The sequence below is a fragment of the Melanotaenia boesemani genome, chromosome 15 (genome assembly GCF_017639745.1).
Source record: "Melanotaenia boesemani isolate fMelBoe1 chromosome 15, fMelBoe1.pri, whole genome shotgun sequence".
In the NCBI taxonomy this organism is placed as follows: Eukaryota; Metazoa; Chordata; class Actinopteri; order Atheriniformes; family Melanotaeniidae; genus Melanotaenia; species Melanotaenia boesemani.
The window spans coordinates 2,594,727-2,616,849 of NC_055696.1; the positions used below are offsets into that span (position 1 = coordinate 2,594,727).

At 37.9% G+C, this 22,123-nt stretch overlaps 1 protein-coding gene across 2 annotated transcripts in view; it reads right to left on the minus strand.

Annotated features, from left to right (window-relative positions):
- cltca (clathrin, heavy chain a (Hc)) overlaps positions 1 to 16,870 on the minus strand; it is a 30,638-nt gene extending 13,768 nt beyond the window's left edge. Inside the window, exons 1-9 of one of the 2 annotated variants that reach the window (XM_042009057.1) lie at positions 16,604 to 16,870; positions 7,113 to 7,320; positions 6,751 to 6,753; positions 4,158 to 4,426; positions 3,803 to 3,964; positions 3,587 to 3,700; positions 3,173 to 3,346; positions 546 to 743; positions 167 to 367 (exon numbers count right to left, since the gene is read on the minus strand). In XM_042009057.1, coding sequence (XP_041864991.1) covers positions 167 to 367; positions 546 to 743; positions 3,173 to 3,346; positions 3,587 to 3,700; positions 3,803 to 3,964; positions 4,158 to 4,426; positions 6,751 to 6,753; positions 7,113 to 7,320; positions 16,604 to 16,645 — 1,371 coding nt within the window. In that variant the 5' untranslated portion in view covers positions 16,646 to 16,870. The remainder of the gene's footprint in view (positions 1 to 166; positions 368 to 545; positions 744 to 3,172; positions 3,347 to 3,586; positions 3,701 to 3,802; positions 3,965 to 4,157; positions 4,427 to 6,750; positions 6,754 to 7,112; positions 7,321 to 16,603) is intronic. The other variant, XM_042009058.1, reaches the window with a different exon arrangement.
- Between the last annotated feature and the right edge of the window lie 5,253 nt (positions 16,871 to 22,123).

Consider the following 22,123-nt stretch of genomic DNA (forward strand, 5'->3'; position numbering starts at 1 on the left):
GATGTATTCAAGCTTCACCCACGGTTCCTAAAGGAAGTGCAGGAATTCCTGGAATATCAGATGTTCTCATGTAATCCACAATAATAGCCATGCTATGTAAACAAAACAGCCAGCTCAGGAAGTGGCTCTTTGTATGAGTGGAGGCAAAGATAAACATCTACAATACCTTGTCCTCCTTCAGCCACTTCTCCAGAAGCTGCTTTCGTCCCTGCTGGAGAACAGGCCTGCAAAGCTCCAAGGACTCAAATTTGTTGAGTTGACCCTGGTCCAACAGGATGCCAAAGTACTGCAGCAAGGGGGAGGTCTGGCCCGACTGGGTGGGGACACCCTGGAAGCGACGAATAGTGTCTGGGGTTCGCAGGATACCCTAAGACGAGAAAATTCAACTGCACGTGAGAACAGATGTCTATAAAAGTTAAAAAGAACTACTGGTAGCTACTGTATAGGTGAAAGCCATCTAATACATTAACCTTTTAGAAGTATAGGTGTCTGCTTTATCAGACCGTGTTAGAGGTGTTGATGGACTATGCTGAAAATGTAAATACCTTTGGTGCATTAGCAGCAATTTTGGCTGCTTCGGAGTAGTTGCCAGCAGCAAACAGGTTGTTGAACTTGCGAGCGAAGAGTTCTTCAGCCCCGGCGAGGTTGTTACGAACAGCTAAGCGAAGAGCTAGATCTGGATTCTGCAGCACGTTGGTGATGTATGGAATGATGTTTTCCTCTTCCACACAGACAGACAGCACCTGTGTCAATACAGACAGTGTCATATGCTTGTAGTTATTACAGGAAAAACTCAATTCTGTTTAGGTGAAGGTCCTCGGTTTTAAAAATCTGTACTAAAATTCAATTAAAAATACTTAATGCCAGAAGGAAATTGTAAGTTGTATATGCCAGCGTTCTGGCTATGAACCGCTTCCGAGTCAATCTGTTGCTCCCCAGATTGTTTAGATGTACTCATTCTACAACCATCATACAACCTCCCTTCATGTACCTCCATTAAAACTACAATTAAATTATAAATCAAGTAAAAGGTCTGACTAATGTGCCAAAAAGAAATATATTCATATTTTTATTAAAAATAATGAATTACCATTTTTTATTTTAACTTTTAAATAATGACTACAATGACATATCTCAGCCAATTATTGTGCCACAAATCAGCTCTTTCAGAGGAACAAAGCTGTGAGCAACAGCATGCAACTTCAAACTACTGCTCAGGATGTGGATGCAGAATGCAAATGTTTTCTTCATGGCGCAGTGTAACACATGGCTTTTCGGAGGTGGCCCAGCAACTGATAGAAAAAGAGTCAATGAAAGTCATGAAAAGAGCAGGATGGAGGGAAAAGGGAGGGGGGGCTGAAGGAGAAAGACAGCTAGTGTTGGCGCCTCTACAAACAAGCCCAGCTGGTCAGGGGGCTTTATGTGTTAAGGGACACTTACTCACTATAATGTCAGGACTAATTACAAGTAATTTAAACTTAAAAAAAAAAGATGGAAGAACACAAGTAAAAACAAGTTTCTTAGTGACTACTGTGGGCTCTACACAAGATGTACAAAGTTTTTTTTTTTGAAGGTTAGCGTGCCAAGACTAGATACTGACCCAAATCTGGCTTAATATTCACAGTGTCAATCAGAAATGCTGTAATCACATCAGTGAACATTTGAGTGACAATACAGCAATATCACCTTCAGACATTTAAGCAAATAACTGATGACGGCCTTGTGGAAAAAAGCTACAAACTTGCTTGAACAACTTAAGACATCCCCGAGCATCAGATGACACAGGAGCTGCAGTATCAGGTGATTTATTGGCCCAGACAAACGTACAAAAACAGAAGAAAACCCAGTCGGCTCGTCACAGGTGGCTGAAATACTGATGACGTGGAAAATAAGGAGGAGACTGAGGGGAATAGAGGACCTGCACTAAGAGGATTGAGGGCACCAGGCCGTGCTTCCCACAACGTGTCATGTGTTAAAACAGGAGGTGGGCCCTCCCCCCTTTCTCTGCCGTGCTCATTTCTCTCATTTTTTCTCCTCTGTTCATTTCTAATTTGCACACAGCAGTTCAGTGCTGGACCTATTATCACTGCACAGCACCAATAGACCAGATGTAGCACATACACACAGTTGGGACCAGGTCAAACGCAGAAACAAGCCAGCAGTCACTGCCAAGTGCATAGCTACGACGTGAGTAGCTTGTTGACAACCACAGAAAGTTGTTGAAGCAGTGTATGAACAGTAAAATAGAACTTCTTACAATTTGTAACGCTTCAGTCCCTTTCTGGAGCATGACATAGCTCCATCATTGATTTTTGTCTGTAGATGAACAGAATTAATGCCTGTGGTTGAGCATTGTTTTGTCAACAATGCTGCAAAAATGGTTTTATTTGGTTTCCAGGCAGTAACTTAAGTACTAACACACATATTTAACCCTGCTGTGCTTTTTTTGTGCAGCCCAGACAAAAAAAAAAAAAACAATCCGACAGCAATATATCAAAATCAATTATGAGTTTCCAGTCATGTGGTTAAGTTTATGTCTTTATTAGATGCACATAGCTTTTCAGTCGTAGAGCGATATCAGGTTTCCAATTTAGCTGGTAACTAACCCACTCAACAGGGATCACTGAGGGGTCTAGTCAGAAGTCTGTTATCCCTCAGATCACTGCCTCTGCATCTGTGTGTGCATGTGACGTTGTACGCACACACACACACACACACCAACAGACATTTGACTGCCCCAGCAAACAGCAAGATCTGTCACAGTTCAGATCAGCTTTCCTCTCTTCACTCAATTATTCATGTGTGGCCTGGCTGGAACATTCATCAGCTGGCTGTATCCAGTTCTCTTCTCTAGTTTAGCTTGACACAAAAAGTAAGACACAACCTTCTCTGCTACTGTGTTTGAAACCCAACACCTTGGATTATTTATAATGCCTCCTGGCAGAGTCTGAGCTTGACTGTAGACAGACAAACAAAATGGTCACAAGCCACAACTGATGTTTGATGTTGTGTTTGTTAACATACTTGAAGTGATTCTGTTACGGATGACTGATAGAAGCTACGAAGAAAAGTTAGTGTCATTAACAACCGACACTAAAATGATGGTGCAGCCATGATTTAGATGAGTGCCATCTCCATGAACAGGAGAGATGAGGCAGGTTGGCATTCCTACCTGTCCCTTCCTGTTGACTCCAATAATGCCTGATGTGGCTTCATGCGGAGCTGTGACAAAGATGGTCTCTCCACTGATGCGGTTCATGTAGATGCAGGTTCCTGTCTCCAAGTCATACAGGTGAATGTAGCCGTATTTGGTAATGAGGAAAACCACATCATGCTTCGAGCTTATCTATAAATAAACAGATGCATAAATAGAAACAAGGGTCCTTAAGTGCTCTGGAGTCCAGTTTGTTTAAAAACAAAAGAAAAAATTCCTTAAATTCAAGGACACATTTTCACCTTCCACAACTATTTAAAATGCCTATGCGAGGCTGGATGATGCTCCAAAAGTGTATTAGCATTAACAGACAGGTGACAAATCATCTTGTTTTAATTCGCCAATGCAGAGTGCTCAGTTCTGAAAACATACCTGCATGGCCACAGGAAAGTCATTCTGGGCTTCTGGAGGAAAGAAGACATCCACTGCTTTCTTTGGAAATGGCTGATTCCCAGTCGGTGGGGTCCCCACTTCTATGATATGCAACTGGGTCAAAGAAAAAAACTTATGAGAAATGACCTCACAGGGTTTACTATGATCACAACATCATTTAATCTGTTACTCTATACTGTTATAAAAATCAGTCACCTTGCCTCCAGCCTGGCCTCTGACAGCAAAGCAGAACAAGGTTGACTCCTCTGCATTCCCCTCCATCTTAAACTGAGAAAAGCTGGCAGCATGGCCCTCAATGGGCTGTGAAACTTTCCTGTCAACCGAGTACAGCTGCATGGCTCCCACTACTCGATTTTGCTGAAAAAACAAAAACATATGTTAAACATACAAGTTAACTTTATGCTGATTCAACACAAATCTGGCACATTTCAACACATGCAAGTACTTTAAGAATTAAGCAAGTTTTCTGTATAGTCTGCATTTTAAACAGTTTCAATGCTGACCTCAGTGTGTTTAGTGTTAATTCAGATGACATCCATAGTAAAATTACCTGAGCTGAGATACCAATGAGCAGGAGCCATTTCTGCTTGGCATCAGTGCGGTAGTTGATGATCTGGCAGCCTGCCAGGCTGGAATGACGATCAAAAACTTTCACAGGCTGCGAGTCCCCCTCCATGCTCCAATGGTAGACAGCATTGTCAGTCACAAGTGCAACTGTGTTCAGGGAGATCCATTTCCAGAAGGTCACATCGTCCGTCATGGTGTGAGCCTTCATCTTGCTCTTCATTTCAATGTTAAAGATCTGAAGGGTTTTGGCCGCTGAGGAAAGAAAGAATGAGGGCAGGAACCAAACCAAAAAAAAAAAAAAGATTAAAAATTAGTTTGACAAGTCTGCATATACACAAATGTACTGTAATTCACAATAGAAGACCAGATTTTAATTTATACGGAGAATCAAATTGAAATGTAGCCATTTGCAACAACGTCACGACGGAAAAGACGAGATGCTGAACATGCTGTAGTCGGAAATTGTCTCATCAAGTGTATTGAGAGTAGTATGGAAAGAAGGAAGTGAAATAAATTTTAGCCTCCAAAACTTTTGTAAAAGGTGTGATTGTGTCAATCATGTGCAACTGAAGCATATACATGTTCCCATTTCTCTACAGGAGGCCAATAAGAACACATAACTGCAGTTTGCCTGATGTCACTCCACAGAAAACGTAGAAGATGAATAGGTTATGGAAAAAGTTTTCAGCGCTTGCTGTTGTGATCTGTGAGAGTGAGCAGTTAAACACATGCATACCTCGCTTCCTTTATTATTGAGCACAAGTCTCCCAAGCTCTGTACTACATCATGCTATACTGGGCAAAGTGCTTGAAACATACGTAATAAATGTAAGCATTAACTGTCATGTATTAAGTCCATGTGGCCACAGCCTTTACAGAGGCAAATCAAAGCAGAGGTTGGAGGAAAGAGACACGCTTTTTCATTTTCATATATATATATATATATATATATATATATATATATATATATATATATATATATATATATATATATATATATACATATACATATATATATATATATATATATATATATATATATATATATATATATATAAAATTCTGAGTAACACAGACACAAAAGGACAACTAAATAAAAAACAGGGGCTCAATTTAGGGAAGGGGGTAATTATTTTAATTTCCAGACTTTAAGAGCTAAGAAGGTCTAAAATAATGATTATGGTTAATTATCTACAGTTAAAGTCAAGCCTGTTTTATGATGTCTGGAAAACAAACCAGAGACTAAATGTTTTTTTGTTTTTTTAATAAAAGAGTTTCACTCACCTTCATTTTTTGTTTTATTAGTTAGGGTTAATTTAGTGAGTTAAAGCTTTATTAACAAGCATTGGGACTTTTGTTCATTATCAACAAAGTAAGCAGAGACGAATATGTAAATGGACCCCTTGCAGCAGCAGCCAAATTTCAACAAGCAGGCATCAGGATTTTTAACAGTCAGGATTAGCAGCTAAAGGCACCTGCATCGTCACAGTCTTACGGTTAAATGAAAGGTTAAAATTCAGCCATGTTAGCAACAGTTCTATTTATGAGGATGCCTGAAGAATAAAGTGTGATTTCATAAAACTGATCCAAAAAGCAGGGACATGGTTTAGCCCAGCAAACAAACAAGCAGATGATAATAATCCTACAGTGAAAGCTTTTTAGCTTGTGTGATTTTATTTTAATAGTTAAATAGGGAAAAGCTCAGGAGTTGACCACAGATGGACTCTCAAGGCAAGCTGGTTGTTAAATCTAACGGGCAGCAAATACTTCTTCATTTTTAATTGCTCTCAAATGTTAATGCACTTTTGTGATGTAACCATCTAACAACTAAGCCACACAAGCTCAGATTAAAAAAATAAAATTAAAAAAATTAAAAAGGATTCTTGTGACCAATTTCACTCCTCCACTAGGTGCAGTTACTGTAAAAAATTATATCTATCATTTACATATAATAATCTAATCAGTATGACTGTCAGAGGCCATAAATTTCTTCTACACTGCCTCACAGCAGACATGAACCTTCAGGAATAAATACAAGTAGCAGCGATGCTGTCAAGAACTGCAAAATTAAATAACAAATAATGAGCACAGATTAAAGACGAGTAGAAAAAACAGGATTTGAGTAATTATAACTTTACAGATAGAAAAGCACATGGATTTTGAATGGAAAAATGTTAATTAAAATGAAATTATTTTGACCCATGGTATTACCACATGAACAGGTTCTGAATCACTTACACATAATATAAATAATGAAATGGCAGCAAGCTGTAAGGCTGTAAAGGCTAAATCCTGTTTATGAAGGAATATTTTTTAATGGTGTGGAATTAGAAAAAGCTCCAAAGAATTAAGCAGAACTTGATTTAAAAATTTCATTAAGCTTACAGGCTTAAAAACTAAAACTGTATCAAAACTGACACAACAAAAATAAATTAATAGTGGGGGCATAAAGCCTGTATGCTTTATTTTAAAAAGTAAGCCATATGAAATATTATTTTAGCACAATTTAATTTGCTCATTTAGGTTTTTAAAACAGGATTTTCCTTCCACAGTTAGGTATTATAAATTTCAACTCACCGTCTGCAAACATATAAGAAAGCAGTAAAGGAAAAATAAAAAAGAACATAGAAAAGACAAAAACAAAAACAACAAAAAAGTCAAAGCAATCATGGATGCTGGACAAAAAGAATAAATGCTATTCTGAGTATCTATGAGACAAATGTTTGGTTTTCAATAAGAAATACTTCACAGCGGGAAACTAAAGTAGCTGGATGTGTATGAACACAAAAAAATATATATTTCAAATACAATTTAACTACTAAATGTGTCAAAATCAGAGACTGCAAGTCTATTAAAAGTTGTTAGTTAAATAGTCCAAATAAAGACCATGTAGTTTAAAATCCTAACAGTTCATTTCTCTCTCTAATGCACTTCCATACCTTTGAGTGCAATAACCTTGCTGGCTGGATTCATGATGGCGCTGTCGGCTGAGATCGGCCTGCGGATAGGTGTATTGGGGTCAGCCAGGTCAATGATCACCACCTGAGTCTGCTCGCCAACTTTCTCCCGAATACAGATGAACTTATCCGACTCCATGGTCAGCGTGCTGAAGCCTATGTTGGCCGGATTGATTCCCAAGTTTTGGAGCTAGAGCAAATAGGGGAGAACATTAAAAATGTTAGACTGGATATAACATGGCTGCACACACACAGTCTATAACAATGCATAAATAATGTTCTAGCCACAGTTTTCATTACCACTTCAGAAGGACATTTTCTTGTTAATTTGTTTGCAAGCTAATCAGTATTTCTGGAGAGCTGCCAGGCGGGGAACCACTAAACCTTCCAGGCTGCGGTGAAGGCTGCATGAAGTACAGGTTCAACATAATCACTGAAATGTGGAACATTCACATCACAGGATGTGCAAAGTCCAATAATTCAAACCCAGCATCCCTGTTTGTAGTGTGACTGTACAGAAACTAAAACCAATCTAGCTGTCCAAAAAGTTTATTTAAAAAGCCAAATTACTCTAACTTCAGGGTTTTTTGATTATGTGAAGGTTTTTTTGTTTGTTTTTTTAACTCGATTTAGGAAACTCTGTTTCCAGAGCATAGTGAGCACGAAAAAGAAAAAAAAGTGAGAAAAGACTTGGCCGCAAAGAGATACAGATTAGTGAGTCCACTGATTCCTAACAAGAGTAAAGAAAAGGCTGCGGCTTTACGCTCACTTACTTCTCCATTGCAACAGCCAACTGATGAGCTTACCACTGAGCAGCAGCTGTAGGACAAACTGAGCTGGAAAGTGGTCACAACAATTCAGGAAGCTAGGCTGTGCTGTGAGCTAATCCAGAGCAAAGCTGTAAAAGCATGGGCAAAAAGGAAACTACAGCCATAGCACCGAACACTGTAGCTTAACGGCCTGAAACTAAAAGGTCTGCCTTATTAAAATATCCTCTCAACTCGTGGCAGTTTATAAAAAATTTTTAAAACAGTGCTGAAATAAGAACACACATATCCTTTTCCTCCAGATCTGCCCACTGTCTTTGTAAAAACTGCAACCTGCCAGCCTATCACAAACACTGACACCAGTACAAGTGAAGGCAGCCACAACTGATGGCGATGCCACACGTTCTTTTGACAAGTCACTACATATTCTCTTCTTGTTCTTCTTGTGAACCAGGCAATGGTGTCACAATATACATGTAAAGGAAATGAAACTATTAAAAACACTTCCCATAGGTTGGGTTGCGTTGTTGCAACTTCCTCTACTTTTGCAATAATTAATAAGCTGTACAACATTTGTAGTATTGCCAAATACATTTTGAGTGTCATGTCCAGCTAAAACCTGTTACAGTAGCTGTGTAGATAAACCTGTTTTATGGTCCAGCTGTTTTACTTTTGTCAACTTACATTTGACACAGATTTAAAAGAGAAAAGATAATAAATTTAATGAAACAACAATGCACACATTGCATGAGATAAAATACGCTATGGTAACACAATGGAAGTGTGCAAGCCTTTTTCACCCTGGCCTCACATCTGCAAACTCCTGGAACACAGCCATCCCAACTGATCAGCCAAGTAGGAGGTGGTGATGTAGATTCTGCACTCCAACTCTTACAGAGGAAGGAAAATGCTGAAATCTTTGATAGTTAAAGATTCACTATCTTTATCTGTTGCTGCAGAACTTTTCAGAAATTCCACTTAAACTAACTAGCTAAATTAACGTGCAGGTAAATGATTCAAGGACTCGTGCTATCAAGTAGCAATTTCACGTGATTTGTGGATTTTTAAAAGCACTAAAATTAATTTGGACTGATCTGACCTGTTTTTTTTCCTTATAGTGTATAGTAATCAGAAAGAGCCTCTTTACATGCATCCAATCATTAACAAGGGTACTGAAATCAAACTGAAACCAGCAAAGATTCACACTTTTAACACTTAGGCCTTAAAAGTGGTCTTAAAAAAAAGTAACAATCGTAATCAAAATTGTTGCTATGGTTCCAACTTATTCCAGATTATGTGTTATTTTGGTCCTTGAAGTAGTCATGTGGTTTTGCATCACTGCTCTAGTGTCAGTACTGGTAATGAGGTTTTGAGTGCTTTAGCACACCAAATATATATACTGCATGAAATAAACAAATAATGCTAAATGTTGTTGCATGAAACATAATGCTAGAATTCTGTTTGCTTTTTTTAACAATTCTCATATTTAAAGGAAATTTTCAAATACTCATTTAATTGTCAATTATAGCAACAGTCAAGAATTTGCAATATTCAGATATGCCTTTTTCTAATATTATATAATACATATATGTCAAGAACACAAGTTAGATTTCTGGCAGAGTGCTGAGCCTACTGAGTTGGCAAATGTACATTTTAAAAGCTTGTTAATGATAAAAATTAGGCTCTATTCTCAGTTTCTCATAGCTCACTGCTAATCAGCAAACAAACCACAGTTCCAAGAACTGCTCAACGAATGTTGACAGCTTTTATCAATGACAGGACACACCCTCCCCCAAGCCCTGCCCCACCCACATTCTTTTAACAGATTGTAGTCTGGATCCTTCTCAATGGCTCTACCATAAACGAACTTACAGTGTTACTACCAGCTACGAGGAAAGAAAAATGATCTGAAGCAGAAGTGGGCTTTTTTTCCCATTACTGAGGAGGGTGACATCATACAGTAACGTCATCGCAGCTTCCAAGCCTATCATTGCCATTGTCCAGTACTGAAGCCTTGTTCACTAAGGTAATATTCATGCATCACCAAACAAAAGGAAACAGCCCACGGAGAGCATATATACTTTCGATATTATGTAACAGTGTGCCTTATCAGGACTGTATGGAAGCATCATCTCACTTTAAAAGGGTGTGCTGAAGATGGACTTGAGCTAAGAAAACACCCATTTTCTTTGACATTGTCACAAGCAGTTGCAGTTATATGCAAGTCTGTGGCTGAACTGTTGTGTTATAAATTATCTGTTTAATCTGAGTGAACCAGACTAAAATATGTCCATGTGTTGAGCACAAGGGGAGGGGAATCCTGACCTCCATAATTGCTAAATACTTTTCTATACAAATTTATGTGTGCACTGTCACTCTACCATCTGCAATTTACTTTTGAGATCAGCAGGAAGCCTTTTCATTTATAATAAAAAGCATTTGTAAAACAGGAAAGACCAGCATTGCCTAATCACACAGAAAGTTAACATAAAGCAAAACAAACACAGACAGATGTTGCAGTGGCTGAACCATAGTCTGGTCTGGTGGTCTGTTTAGCAATGGAAACTGTATAGTAAACCATTGCTGTGGGCCAAAACTGTGGTGACATAAAAAAACAGGTATTTGAATGAAAGCAGGTTGAACCTGTGGAGCTACAACTAATGCAGCAAATCATTTAGTCAGCCAGTCTAGCCTGTCCTAGCCTTGGCGTTGGTGCTTTTAGCATGTTCGCTAACACAAACTGATGAAAACTCTCAATCCATTAATGGCTGATTTAACAAAAGGGTTGCAAAACAAGAATAATATATATAGAGATTGGACCTTTTAGGTAAGGGGAAGTGAGAGTCTAAATAACTTTACTTTGTGTAGCGTACAGTCAAGAAGAATGGTAAACACAATGACCTACAGACATAGCTGAGACTAGTTCAGTTTGCTAGTGCAACTGCACTAAGAAATTACCCACTGAAAATCTAAAGTTACTCTCAAATATACTTTGCATTGCTTTCATTTGTCCATTGGCAAAACTTTTCTTCACCCCTGTGCCTTATTCCATATTTATATCTTCATAACAGTCTTCATAACTACAACAATAGCAATGTTTAATTTATTACATTTTTTATGATTCATTGTGCACATACTAAATGTTCAAGGAAAACGGCAGCATAGAGCCCTGATGTCAGACAGCAAACCGCAAAGCTTCCTTGATGGACCTTGAAATTATCACACTGTGCATCTCTCTAGCCCAGTCAATCACTGATGGTGCACAGTGTGGTTGGTCTCCTGTCTCCAACCACCCAAACTCAACTAAGCTCCCTGGGGCTTCAGCAAAGAGTCTCCAGAGGGGGGTGGATGACCACCACCACCTGAGCCTTTTGTCTTTTCCCCATCATCAGTAGTAGTGCCTTAACCTGCTTCTAGGTGGAGTGCAACAGATGTTTTTTTTTTTTTTTTTTTTTAAACCAATGTCAGAAAGGACCATTTTTTTTTTGATGTTTTGAGGATTTACAACCATTTTTCACCAGTCAAATTAGCTCAATCACCTCCTGTCTCACTAATTAGCTGGGATACAAGCTTAAAGTTTAACAGAAAAAACATGTTGTCAGTGTTTATGGAAAGTAATTAAGAAAAGTTTGGATTCAAAGCTTCAGTAATTCACAGAATCACTTCCTATAATAGATGCCGGAAAAAGCAGTGGAAGCTATGTCTGGCACTTTATGTCAAGTGTTCATCATCAACACCAAGTACAGTGTGGCCTTGCTGTTGTCATATATGGGCCAAGTTTTTACTTTTTTTATTATAAAAAGTAAATAGCCTGGTTTTATTTATCCAATTCTCATGTTGACATGCAATTAGATTATGTCATGTCTCTATATGCCGTGCTGCGTGCACACACAGGTGAGCTACATTCCCACCAGCAGACAGAGTGCACGTTGGAAGTCATTGCATCAACCACCTGTAAAATAGAAATATGTGATTTATGATCAGCTTTCATTTAATAGTAAGGGCAGACGGAGGATGAGAGTTTTCCTGCTCCGGTGTACTAAGAACTTCCTGTCCATCGGGTAACATGACAGCTGGACAATCAGTGTCCTCTTCATTGTTGTCATTTTTCAGGCATATTACTGCTTAAAATGGACATCTCACATTCAGCCTACATCTCACAATGCTCATACACTAGCTTGCAAGCTAGCTAGCCACATACTCCATGTATCCATGCTTCTTTCCTGTCTCTCCTGAAATAACAACGCAAGGAGAGCATTTCTGGATGGTGGGGGTGAGTTGATTGTTTAGTATGAGTGGGAAAAGGCAAACTACAAAGAAAATCACATGTAAACAGCTGTGACAGTCGATGATCGCAATATAGCCATTTTATATATTGCACATAAAATTTCTCAGGATACATAAAGTATATCCGATTTACTGTCCAGTCCTAGGGCCAAGTAATAAATACATCTGATTCCCCAAAACAGGAAAAAACAAACAAATAATTATTACTATTCAAGTAACTGTTTCTGAAAGGTGTTGTATAGTTTTAAATTATTCCAATGACTGTAACTGAGTTCCTATTGGTGTACTTAACCTGTAGACTCTTTCTTTAAAAGGGAAAACAAAACCTTGCTCAGCAAAAAAAAAAAAAAAAAAAAAAAAAAATCATGTCACACACATGAAAAGTTCAAGGCAGGGCAGGGAAGGATATGCTATGCAATGTGCTGAGGCTTGCAGCAGTTCACTGCAATGCTCCACAACAGGAAACCAGAGCCCTATTGTGTACTAGGACTGAAACAACAGGTCTGCCGAGTACTAACTCCTCCACTACCATGGGCCACTTGTGGGGTACATGTGACCAGCCCTGGGGTGAAGAGAAAAAAGGGCTGCTTTGCTGATAACGAGAAGGGAAAAGAAGGAAGGAAAGCATGTGTTTCTGCAGCTCATCCGTCTTCACTTCAGACTAGTTCTTGCTGAGGTGGTTGTGAGAATGCAGTTTTCTTTTCCTCCACTTTATCTTACATTTAGACAAGGCTGCAGAATGTCAAGTGTTCAGCAGATCAGCATCCTCACCAGTCTGTCACGAGTTATAAGGTGGTCATTTACTAGCACTGTTCAAAGAGCATAATGGAAACCTTGAAAGGTGAGACTTCAATAGCATAGTAAACTAGCATCCCCTACCTCTTAGCCAGCAGTAGTGAAATATGAGAAACTGACTGAATTTACTGTGACACACCAACGGAAATTCATCTTCATCAAATGCATGTCAAGGCAGTATGGCCAGCAGCTCTCATCCCTTTAAGACTTCTCAGGAAACTAAGAACCTTTTCAAAATCACAATTTAAAGCCAGCCACAACATTTATTGATTCATATCACCTCTAATTTTTACCATTTCTCCACTTAATTCCTAATTCCATTTTTGATCCACTCCTCATTTTTCTAATGTTTTGTGCAAATAAATTAGACTTTTGTAAACATAACAAATTACTGTATATACTTTGGCATGTATGCAAGCACAAAAAGTAAACTGACTGCAGCATGTAATTATGGTTTTGTATTTAAGAATAGAGAACTACAAATCATCAACAGTTTTATTTTTGCACCAAAACCCTGGCTTGAGAAAGACTGCTTACTAAATACTCATTACAAGGCGACATTATTCATATTACAGACTGAATTCAGAGGCCAATTTTAAATATTACACACCCAAGTAAGGGTAGGACACACTGATGCAATACAAAATATTCCTATTTTGCTTAGTTTTTAAAAAAGGTTTCTCTCCAAGACTTGCTGTCCCAAAAATGTGTGTGTTTGGTAATATTTAGTGACCTTATCATGGTTGTACACCCATGCTACAATATAAACAGCAATCAACAAAATCTCAACAATAAATCAAGCCTGCTGGGATAACTATAAAAAATAAGTTCATGCATTGTGAGAATTTCATGTGATGTGTTCACATACTGCCATTTAAATTAAACTAGAGCAATTAAATCCATTTAACCGCAGTCACCACTATACAATATAAATGGATGATGTATAAAAATGCAAGCTATGCAAGTTGACCGGATGATGGAGGACACATAGTTGCAGGGTCTGAGGGAGTTACAGAAGGGAGGAAATGGGAGATAGAGAGAAGAACAAGAAGACTTTCTGCTGACTATGTGCATAAGCTTTTCACACAATATCCACAAAAAAACATCCATTACACCAATGAGTCAGTTATCTGTACACCCCCCCCAAAAATCTGTTAGTATTAATCCATCTTCAACACCATTAGAGTATGTTATTTAGTATTCCGGTTTATATGAAACGACTTTGCCGAGCCTGCTTGTGTTAAAAATCACAAGCATGCCAAAGCATAAAGTGTGAACTGATGTCAGCCGTGATAACCAAGATCATGTGACATTACTATACTACTAAGGAGGCAGAACTTGCTTCCTGTTTCCTTCAAAGCCTTTTAGTGCAGCTAACAAACAAGAAGTCAAACACATTAATGTATTAATAAAGGATTATTAAAATATATATAACAATTTAGACTCTATGCAACTGCAGGAAAACTGTAAACATGTTTTCCTGCATGATAGGCTCAACTAATGTTGAATGAAGCATGTATGAAACAACATATGCAGGTCATGCATTAGTGATAGCTGTTAGAGATCCCTAGAGAGTTGATTAGTCACACAAAATAACCCTACGATCTGAAAAGAGAAAAATAAGCAAAGTCAAACTCAAGTCACAACCTGGCAGCATAAGTCATGACAACATGAAGCAAATAAAGCAGTAAACAGAATGCAAAATACATAATATATAATCTTTCAAAAAAGTAGAAAAAAAATAAGCCACATCGACTTTCGATTCCACATTAAATACGTGTTCCCTAAATTTCAATGGAAGTTCAAAAGAAAGTTACCAGGCCAGAGCAATTTCACTGCAAAAATATCGTTCCACGGTATTACACAAGCCTTTAGATGAAGATCAAACAGCTCGGTTTTATTGAATGATCACATTGTAAGTCAATATTTCTGTAATACTCTCTCTGCTCACTCCCACTCTGGCAATCAAAGGGCCTTAACAAGGGAGTCAAAAATTATTTTATAATAATTTCATTGTAACTGTAGGGGACAAAAGGCCTTTGCACAACTTTGTAAGCCTCAGCCTCCATAGCATATCTTGTGATAGGCCTACATATTAACTGCTGTTGTAATAATGTAGATGGCAATATCCAAGAGAACTGTGGTGTACTGAACTGTGACTTCAGTTTTTTTGTTTGTTTTTTTTTAACGATACTACACATGTTCAGCTTTATCATAAAAAGCAAACAAAAGCTGGACAAAGCTCACAACACCCATCTGCTTTGAACAAGGACAATACAGCAGTACAATTTGCTATTCACTGTTTGTGGAGAGTAGAAGTAACATCTCAGTTTAAAAATCCAACCTGTGTCAATGTCACAGATCAATTTTGAAAAAAAAAAGAAAAATCCTATGACAGGCTCCAATAACATTGATCCTGACCTCTCTTCACAAAGTGAAATCTAAGTACACTGAGCATTACTTGAGTGTTATGCAGAACCTCTTGACAATGAAGGGGAACTAGTCTGGAAAGTCTGGAACACACCTGTAAAGCTAGATATTCTAAGTCTTATACAGCCATGAGACACAAAGGTTTTATACATTAGATGGATATTCAGACACATTGATCCTGCAAGGAAAACAGCAACAAATTAGAAAAATTAGATTAGAATCTGTTAGGTGTAGAAAACTTGCACTAGTAACCTAGGTTTCCTATTTCTTCCACTCTAGTAACAAGTAGTTCCAATAGGGTTATAGTAAAGGTGTGGCCATACCAAGAAGAAAGCATCCAGATAGTGCAAATGGCCTTACAAGGAAAAATTACAACAAACGTGTCATGGACAGCAGTTTTATTGTAGTCAAACAGAGATTATAATTAGTTTCGCTGTTTGTTTTTTAACGATTTAATACAAAAAGATATTTTGCTCAGTGAGTACTTGGGCCTTAGCCAACTTGGGCGAAGACAACCTGCTTGACGGATAGTTATCCGACACACCACATGACCATTCCAGCAGCAGCCAACGTGATGTCTTCCTGGGATCGGAAAATCACTTTCAAAGAGGCAGGACGAAGCATAAATGTAAATAACTTTAGAATAAAACTTTTATTATATTCGCTCTATATATGGCTGGCAAGTGATGTGTGAGCAGGAAGTGTAACCATTTTTACTCAATTATCTTGTCACAAGTCATAATAACTAACATTTTTTTAACCTAGCATTTATTCACAACACAGCACTGACAGCCGACACTATCAATCACAGCTGCACGTACTCCGAAAAAACGAGTATCCGAGCATCTAGGCCACACGATCCAACTTTAGAAAAAATGTTAACTAGTTTCGAACTGCAACGTAAGTGTGTAGCTTTTATTAGCGTTATTTAGTTACATCATTCAGAGTTTTTCATGGAAATAATAGTAAATGGGGGTCGTTAGTCAAAGTATTAGCCAGTAGGCTAGATGCTAACCAAGATAAACGTCATCCACCCTGTCAAGCTAGTTAGCATAGCTCGAAAAAGCTAACTTAGCTTGTTAGCAATCTTATACTTGCGTTAAGAAACTCTCTGAAGTAACCATGTATGTTCTTGATGTTGGGACTGAAAGACTAACTTTACTTAACACATTAGCCATTCATTCATCCACCTACCTGGATGTGCTCCTGAAAGCGAATAGGCAGGACCTGAGCCATGTTCTTCTGTCACTCTCCCCCGGCTTCTTCTAATGCTAACAAACTACGGCTGCTTCTATCAGGTCCTAGCCGGACAGCCAGGGATCCTTTAGATTAAGTCCGATTGTGAGTAAATTTCAGGCTTTGTTTAAAACGTTTTCTCGGTGTAATGCTACTTTTTACTTCGTCCCTTCACTGTTTACTTGAGGTGTTCCCCAGGCTAATTACTGACTGCCACTACACCGACTCCCTGGACCTGCAATGGCGATGGAGGTTGGTCAGCAGAGAAAACATCCCGGAAATGGAAGTATACTCAGTAAGGCGGAGGAATACATTGTCACACGTCTTAAAAATAGCTAATGTTCCTATTAAATTTTTATTTCTACGTCATCTACACAACGTTTTACATTTTGTTTAAAATGTTTTGTGTCGATGGACTTTAAAATGAAAGCATAAGAAAACAAAATTAAAAGTGGAACTACTTCTTTTTGTTCGCCCTTTGATTTTTGCCACATCATTCGTCTTTGTGAATTAACGTCATTCCTACGCGCATGCAGAGGTTGTACACTTGTTCCTCACAGCCAATCCGATCACTCTAAATCAAAGTTAGAAATTCAACTTTAATTTTCTTGAATTACAAAAAAATGTATCCGGTAAAAAAATTAATTGTTACTATTACATACTTTTGGTGAACACACAGAAATTTTTTGAGACAATGTAATTTTATAAAGCATACATTTTAATTCAGTTTAAAGGTAGATGTGCGATGTGCAAACTATCTGGACACACAAATCAGCCAGTCTGTTTAGTGGCAGATTACTTAAAACAGCAATACACATTTACATAACGGTATAAATAATAAGAATAGTTTTATTTAATTAAGTTTTTAATTCATTTATTTATCCATTTCAGGGTCACAAGGGGCTGAAACCTATCCAAGCTGCCATGAGCAAGAGGTTGCCAGTCCATCACAGGGCCAGTACAGATAAAGAAGCAAACCACTGTGGACACTAGCACTCACAGCTACTGTCAGTTTAGAAAATCATCCTAATATGAATGTTTTTTGAGAGTGAGAGGAATCTGGAGTATCAGAAGATTATACACAAAATCATCTTCATCAAAACCTTAAGCAGAATTAGTCTGTTTGGATGCCTCTCAGTAGTCACTTCCCTTTTTAACATCCACAATTCCTGTTGGCAGAGGATGTAAAGTCATTGCTCAATCTAACATTAAATGCTGGAACTCTTTGCAAAGACTTCATTTCGTTGAGCCAGCATTTATAGGCTGTGAAGAAAGAGAGACTGCCGGAAAATGAGTGTGTGGTGTTTGTCAGCCACACATCACAAACGGGGAAAGTAGTAAGGTCATTAAAAATCTCCCTGCATAAAGCCCATTAAAGTAAAGCACTTCAGATTATACACACTTTATTTTATCAAATCTTTGTGCAAGAGATGATTATCTGATAAACAATAACAAGAACCCAAAGCCAGTTCTGTAGATTAATGAGCAGCTTTGAGTATATCAAGCAAATGAAATAACACGGTTTGTGCCTGAAATTGTAAATGCAAATTACTTTGACATGTATTTTTACATTGTTTAATTATCTTAAGCATTAAGGGAATAAACCATTTAATTTCACAGCATCTGTTCCAACATCATTACATCAATAAACTAATTGTGCTGGTTAGAGGAGTGCCATTGCATCCAGCCAATTGCTGATTCATTAATCATGAATTACATCCATTTCAAAGTACTCAAATAAAATTTTCTCCATGAAGTTTCTTGGATTTGTCCTTTTTGTCACATCAGCTTTGCTGATTTTCTACAGGACAACATCTGGATGGGCTCCATACAGAGTAATCTTTTTCCAAAGCCACGCAAAACAAAAAATAATGAATTAAAAAAGTTTTTTTGAAAAATGTTTAGAGCGTATTTTATGCTTGATCTTAAACTTGCATTCAGTTGGTTGTATTCATGTTAAAGAATCCATTGTATTTTCTTATTCATCAGTCTATAGTCCATGGATCACAGATTAAGGAAACACCAGCACAGACACTCACAGGGAAGCAATGTTATATTAAAAGAGTCGCCCTCAGACTCTGTAGGGATCCCACACTGACCTGCTGTGGCGGCAATTAGCCTCTGCTTTTAAGCAAAATTAGAGAAAGTGCTGGTAGTTCTGCAGCCTCTGCCCTTGTCTTCCCATTTAGATTCCAAAACAAGACAAATTATTTCTATTTATTGTATCTCATCCCCAGCAGCTCGGTGAGGACTCAGGTGAGGTCAACGGAAGTGCAGCCATGCTTAGGTTTCAGATATGTGAGACACATGGAGTGAAGTTTGCAAAAAGGTAATTGTCTCTTACAGATTTTTGACCCTGAGTACACTCTTGTGTCTTGGCAAATATTTAAGCACAGATGGGAGCTCTGTCTTCCTGTGGATGGGAGGATCCCATCAGGGATGACTGAGTAGGACTGACAGTCAGATTCAGAGCCAGGACTGAAAACCCCCAGTGGTTCCTCTGCTCTCTCTGTTTTCCTTCCTTTCTCTTTCCTCTCGAGGTCCATCTGCTCTAGTTTACAGAAAACACACTATACACGCCTCCTCTTTCTGTATCTTTGTGCCTGGGATTTAACAAATTCAAGTTAATTTCCTCTGTCACATGAAAATGATACATATTTGGGGTTAGAGCAGCTCTCACACATTATCTTTACCATATTTGTAATTCCCTTTTCACAAACACTCTTCAGTCACATGCACATTAAAGCCCAACCTTTGAACACTTGTTCAAAGGAAGTTACTAATTGACTGAGCGTTTGCTCTTTTGAAGCAGGCAGAATCACGGTCTATAAATGGCTACAAATATCAGCCAAAAGCAGGCACAACAATGTCACATCATTTTGGTGTAGGATCTAAAATAAGTCTGAAATTTTGAAATAGTTTTTGGTATGGTACTAAAACCAGGATTCAAGACCAACAACACAGAGGTTCCACCTTTTATTCCAAACTAATCTAAAACTTGTAGCTCTGGTTATTAACTTGGTTTGCCATAAATGCTAAATTATGATTTGGAAAATAAAAACTTTTATTATTTTTATCTAGAATTAGATGTTTTTCAACAAAATCTTGTCTTTTCACTGATGACAGTATTCTGTTTGGAGTTGGCTGCCATCTAGTGAAGAGAAGCATTAATTAGACATAAATGACCAGACCACCAAAGCTCCTTTAAAAAAACACACATGCCGTGCTTACTTTGGTCATACACGTATACTTTCCTGGTCTGCTTCTGCAGCACTGAGTCTGCATTGTCCTGAATTAGGCAAGGCAGTTTATTTGTTTAGCACATTTCATGTACAGGACAATTCAAAGTGCGCTACATAAAACATTAAAAGCATTACAGATGGCGCAAAGAAAGCATTCAGAAACAATAAAAGGCAGCAAAAATCGCAAAAATAATCACAAATTACACAAAAATTATTAAAAGCAAGATAAGTTAAAAGTCAGCTTGCAGATTTCATGCACAGGCGCATGAGAAAAGAAATGTTTTAACCTGCATTTAAAAATGTCTACATTTAGTGAAAGTTTAATCTCCACTGGCAGTTTGTTCCACTTGTTTGTAGCATAACAGCTAAATGCTGCTTCTCCATGTTTAGTCTGGACTCTGGTCTGGACTCTGGTCTGGACTAGTGGACCAGAGTCTTTGGATCTAAGAGCTCTACTTGGTTTCTATTCTCTGAACATATCACAGATGTATTCTGGCCCTAAACTGTTCTGGGATGTAAACCATCAGAAAGGTTTTAAAATATATTCTGTGACTGATTGGAAGCCAGTGTAAAGATGTTGTAACTGTGTGACATGTTCTCTTGTGATCTCTCAGTCCTGGTTAAAACTCCAGCAGCAGCACAGATGAGCTGCAGATGTTTAATGCTTTTTTTAGGAAGTCCTGTTAAAAACCATTACAGTAATCCAGTCTACTGGAGATGGAATCATGGAGGAGTTTCTCCTGGTCTTTCTGGGAGACTAAACTTTTAATTCTGTTGATGTTTCTGAGCTGGTAAAAGCATCTTAGTGAAGCTTTGATGTGGCTGCTGAAAGTCAGATCTGAGTCTATCAACACTCCAAGGTTACAAACTTGGTCGGTGATTTTAAGAGCCCGAGCCTCCAGGTGTTTACCAATGCTCACCTTCTTCTCTGTGCTACCAAACAGAATTTATTAGAGGACATATAAGACTACAACTGGACGTCCTCACCAAAACTTTTACCTGCTCTGGGATGCATAAAGTAAAGCAGTACTCCTAACTTCCTTTGTGCATGTTTGCTGTCTCCAAACAGCATAAACGACGTAAAAGAGCTTGTGGCTGTTTTGAAATTCTACATTTTATAATATAACAGTAAAAAAAGGGTGCATTTATATGAGTCCTTGCAGTAAGCAGCTTGAAAAATTGTATAGTGGGATAAGGTATGATAAGATTAACTCTATTAATTTGTAAGAAAATTCTCTGACATGAGCTGCTCGGGAGTAACAGAGCTAAGGAGAACTTGACTTTGTTGATGATACTGTATCTCTTTTCCAAAGAGGACATGTTATCAGTGACCTGACCACTAATTTTCCAGTAAGAACTCCATTTTCCTGTAACGTTTCATCCAGATAAGCTGCTATTGTAGTAACACATCTCTTAATATTGTATTTCTTTGCAAAACGTTTTTTCAACAAAAGTTTTTGAGAAGTTAAGTTATGCCCATGTGAGTAGGAGGGAGAGTATTGCACACACATAAATTGTTTGTTGGGTTATTTTAATGTTTAAAAAGCTCATGATCGTTTTTATTTTCTCAGCTTCTTTTCTTATATTTTTGCTCAGCTTTGATCATCTGCTTTGAGTAGCTGACCAACATGTCATACCATATTTATTCTGTGTAGTTAATTAACTTTTAATCGCTTTCTCTTTTTCTGTGTAAATGCTGCAGCTTTGTGGAATTTGTCCCTGAAATATTTGTCCCCGAGGTGGGGGAAAATCCCAGATATTAACATCACCTTGGAACAGCCACACCCCCTCGCCCTACTTTTAGTTGTACTGTGGTTATGAAATTTTATATATGCATATATAAGTAAGTAAGTAAATCTTTATATATATAGCACCTTTAAAGATAAAAATCACAAAGTGCTTAACAATAAAAATATATTATATATGCTATATTATATAGTATAGCAGTTGTATGTAAGCTCTGTATCTTCATCAGTGTTTATTATGCATGTGATATAGGTGTCCAATTCAAGTGTTCAGTGAATCTCCATGTAAAACTGTTCCTCACATGTCCTGTGAAGATGGTATAATTCAAACAAAACAAAGCCCAAAAAAATCTTTTGACAATCAGTTTGGCATAGAAATTGCATCACAACTGGGTTAGCGTTAGGCACTAAAAAACTTGGTCTAATTGAGGAAAATATTGTGGTTAGGCAATGAAATACTTTTTGTCAGAACTTAAATCCAATATGTTTGC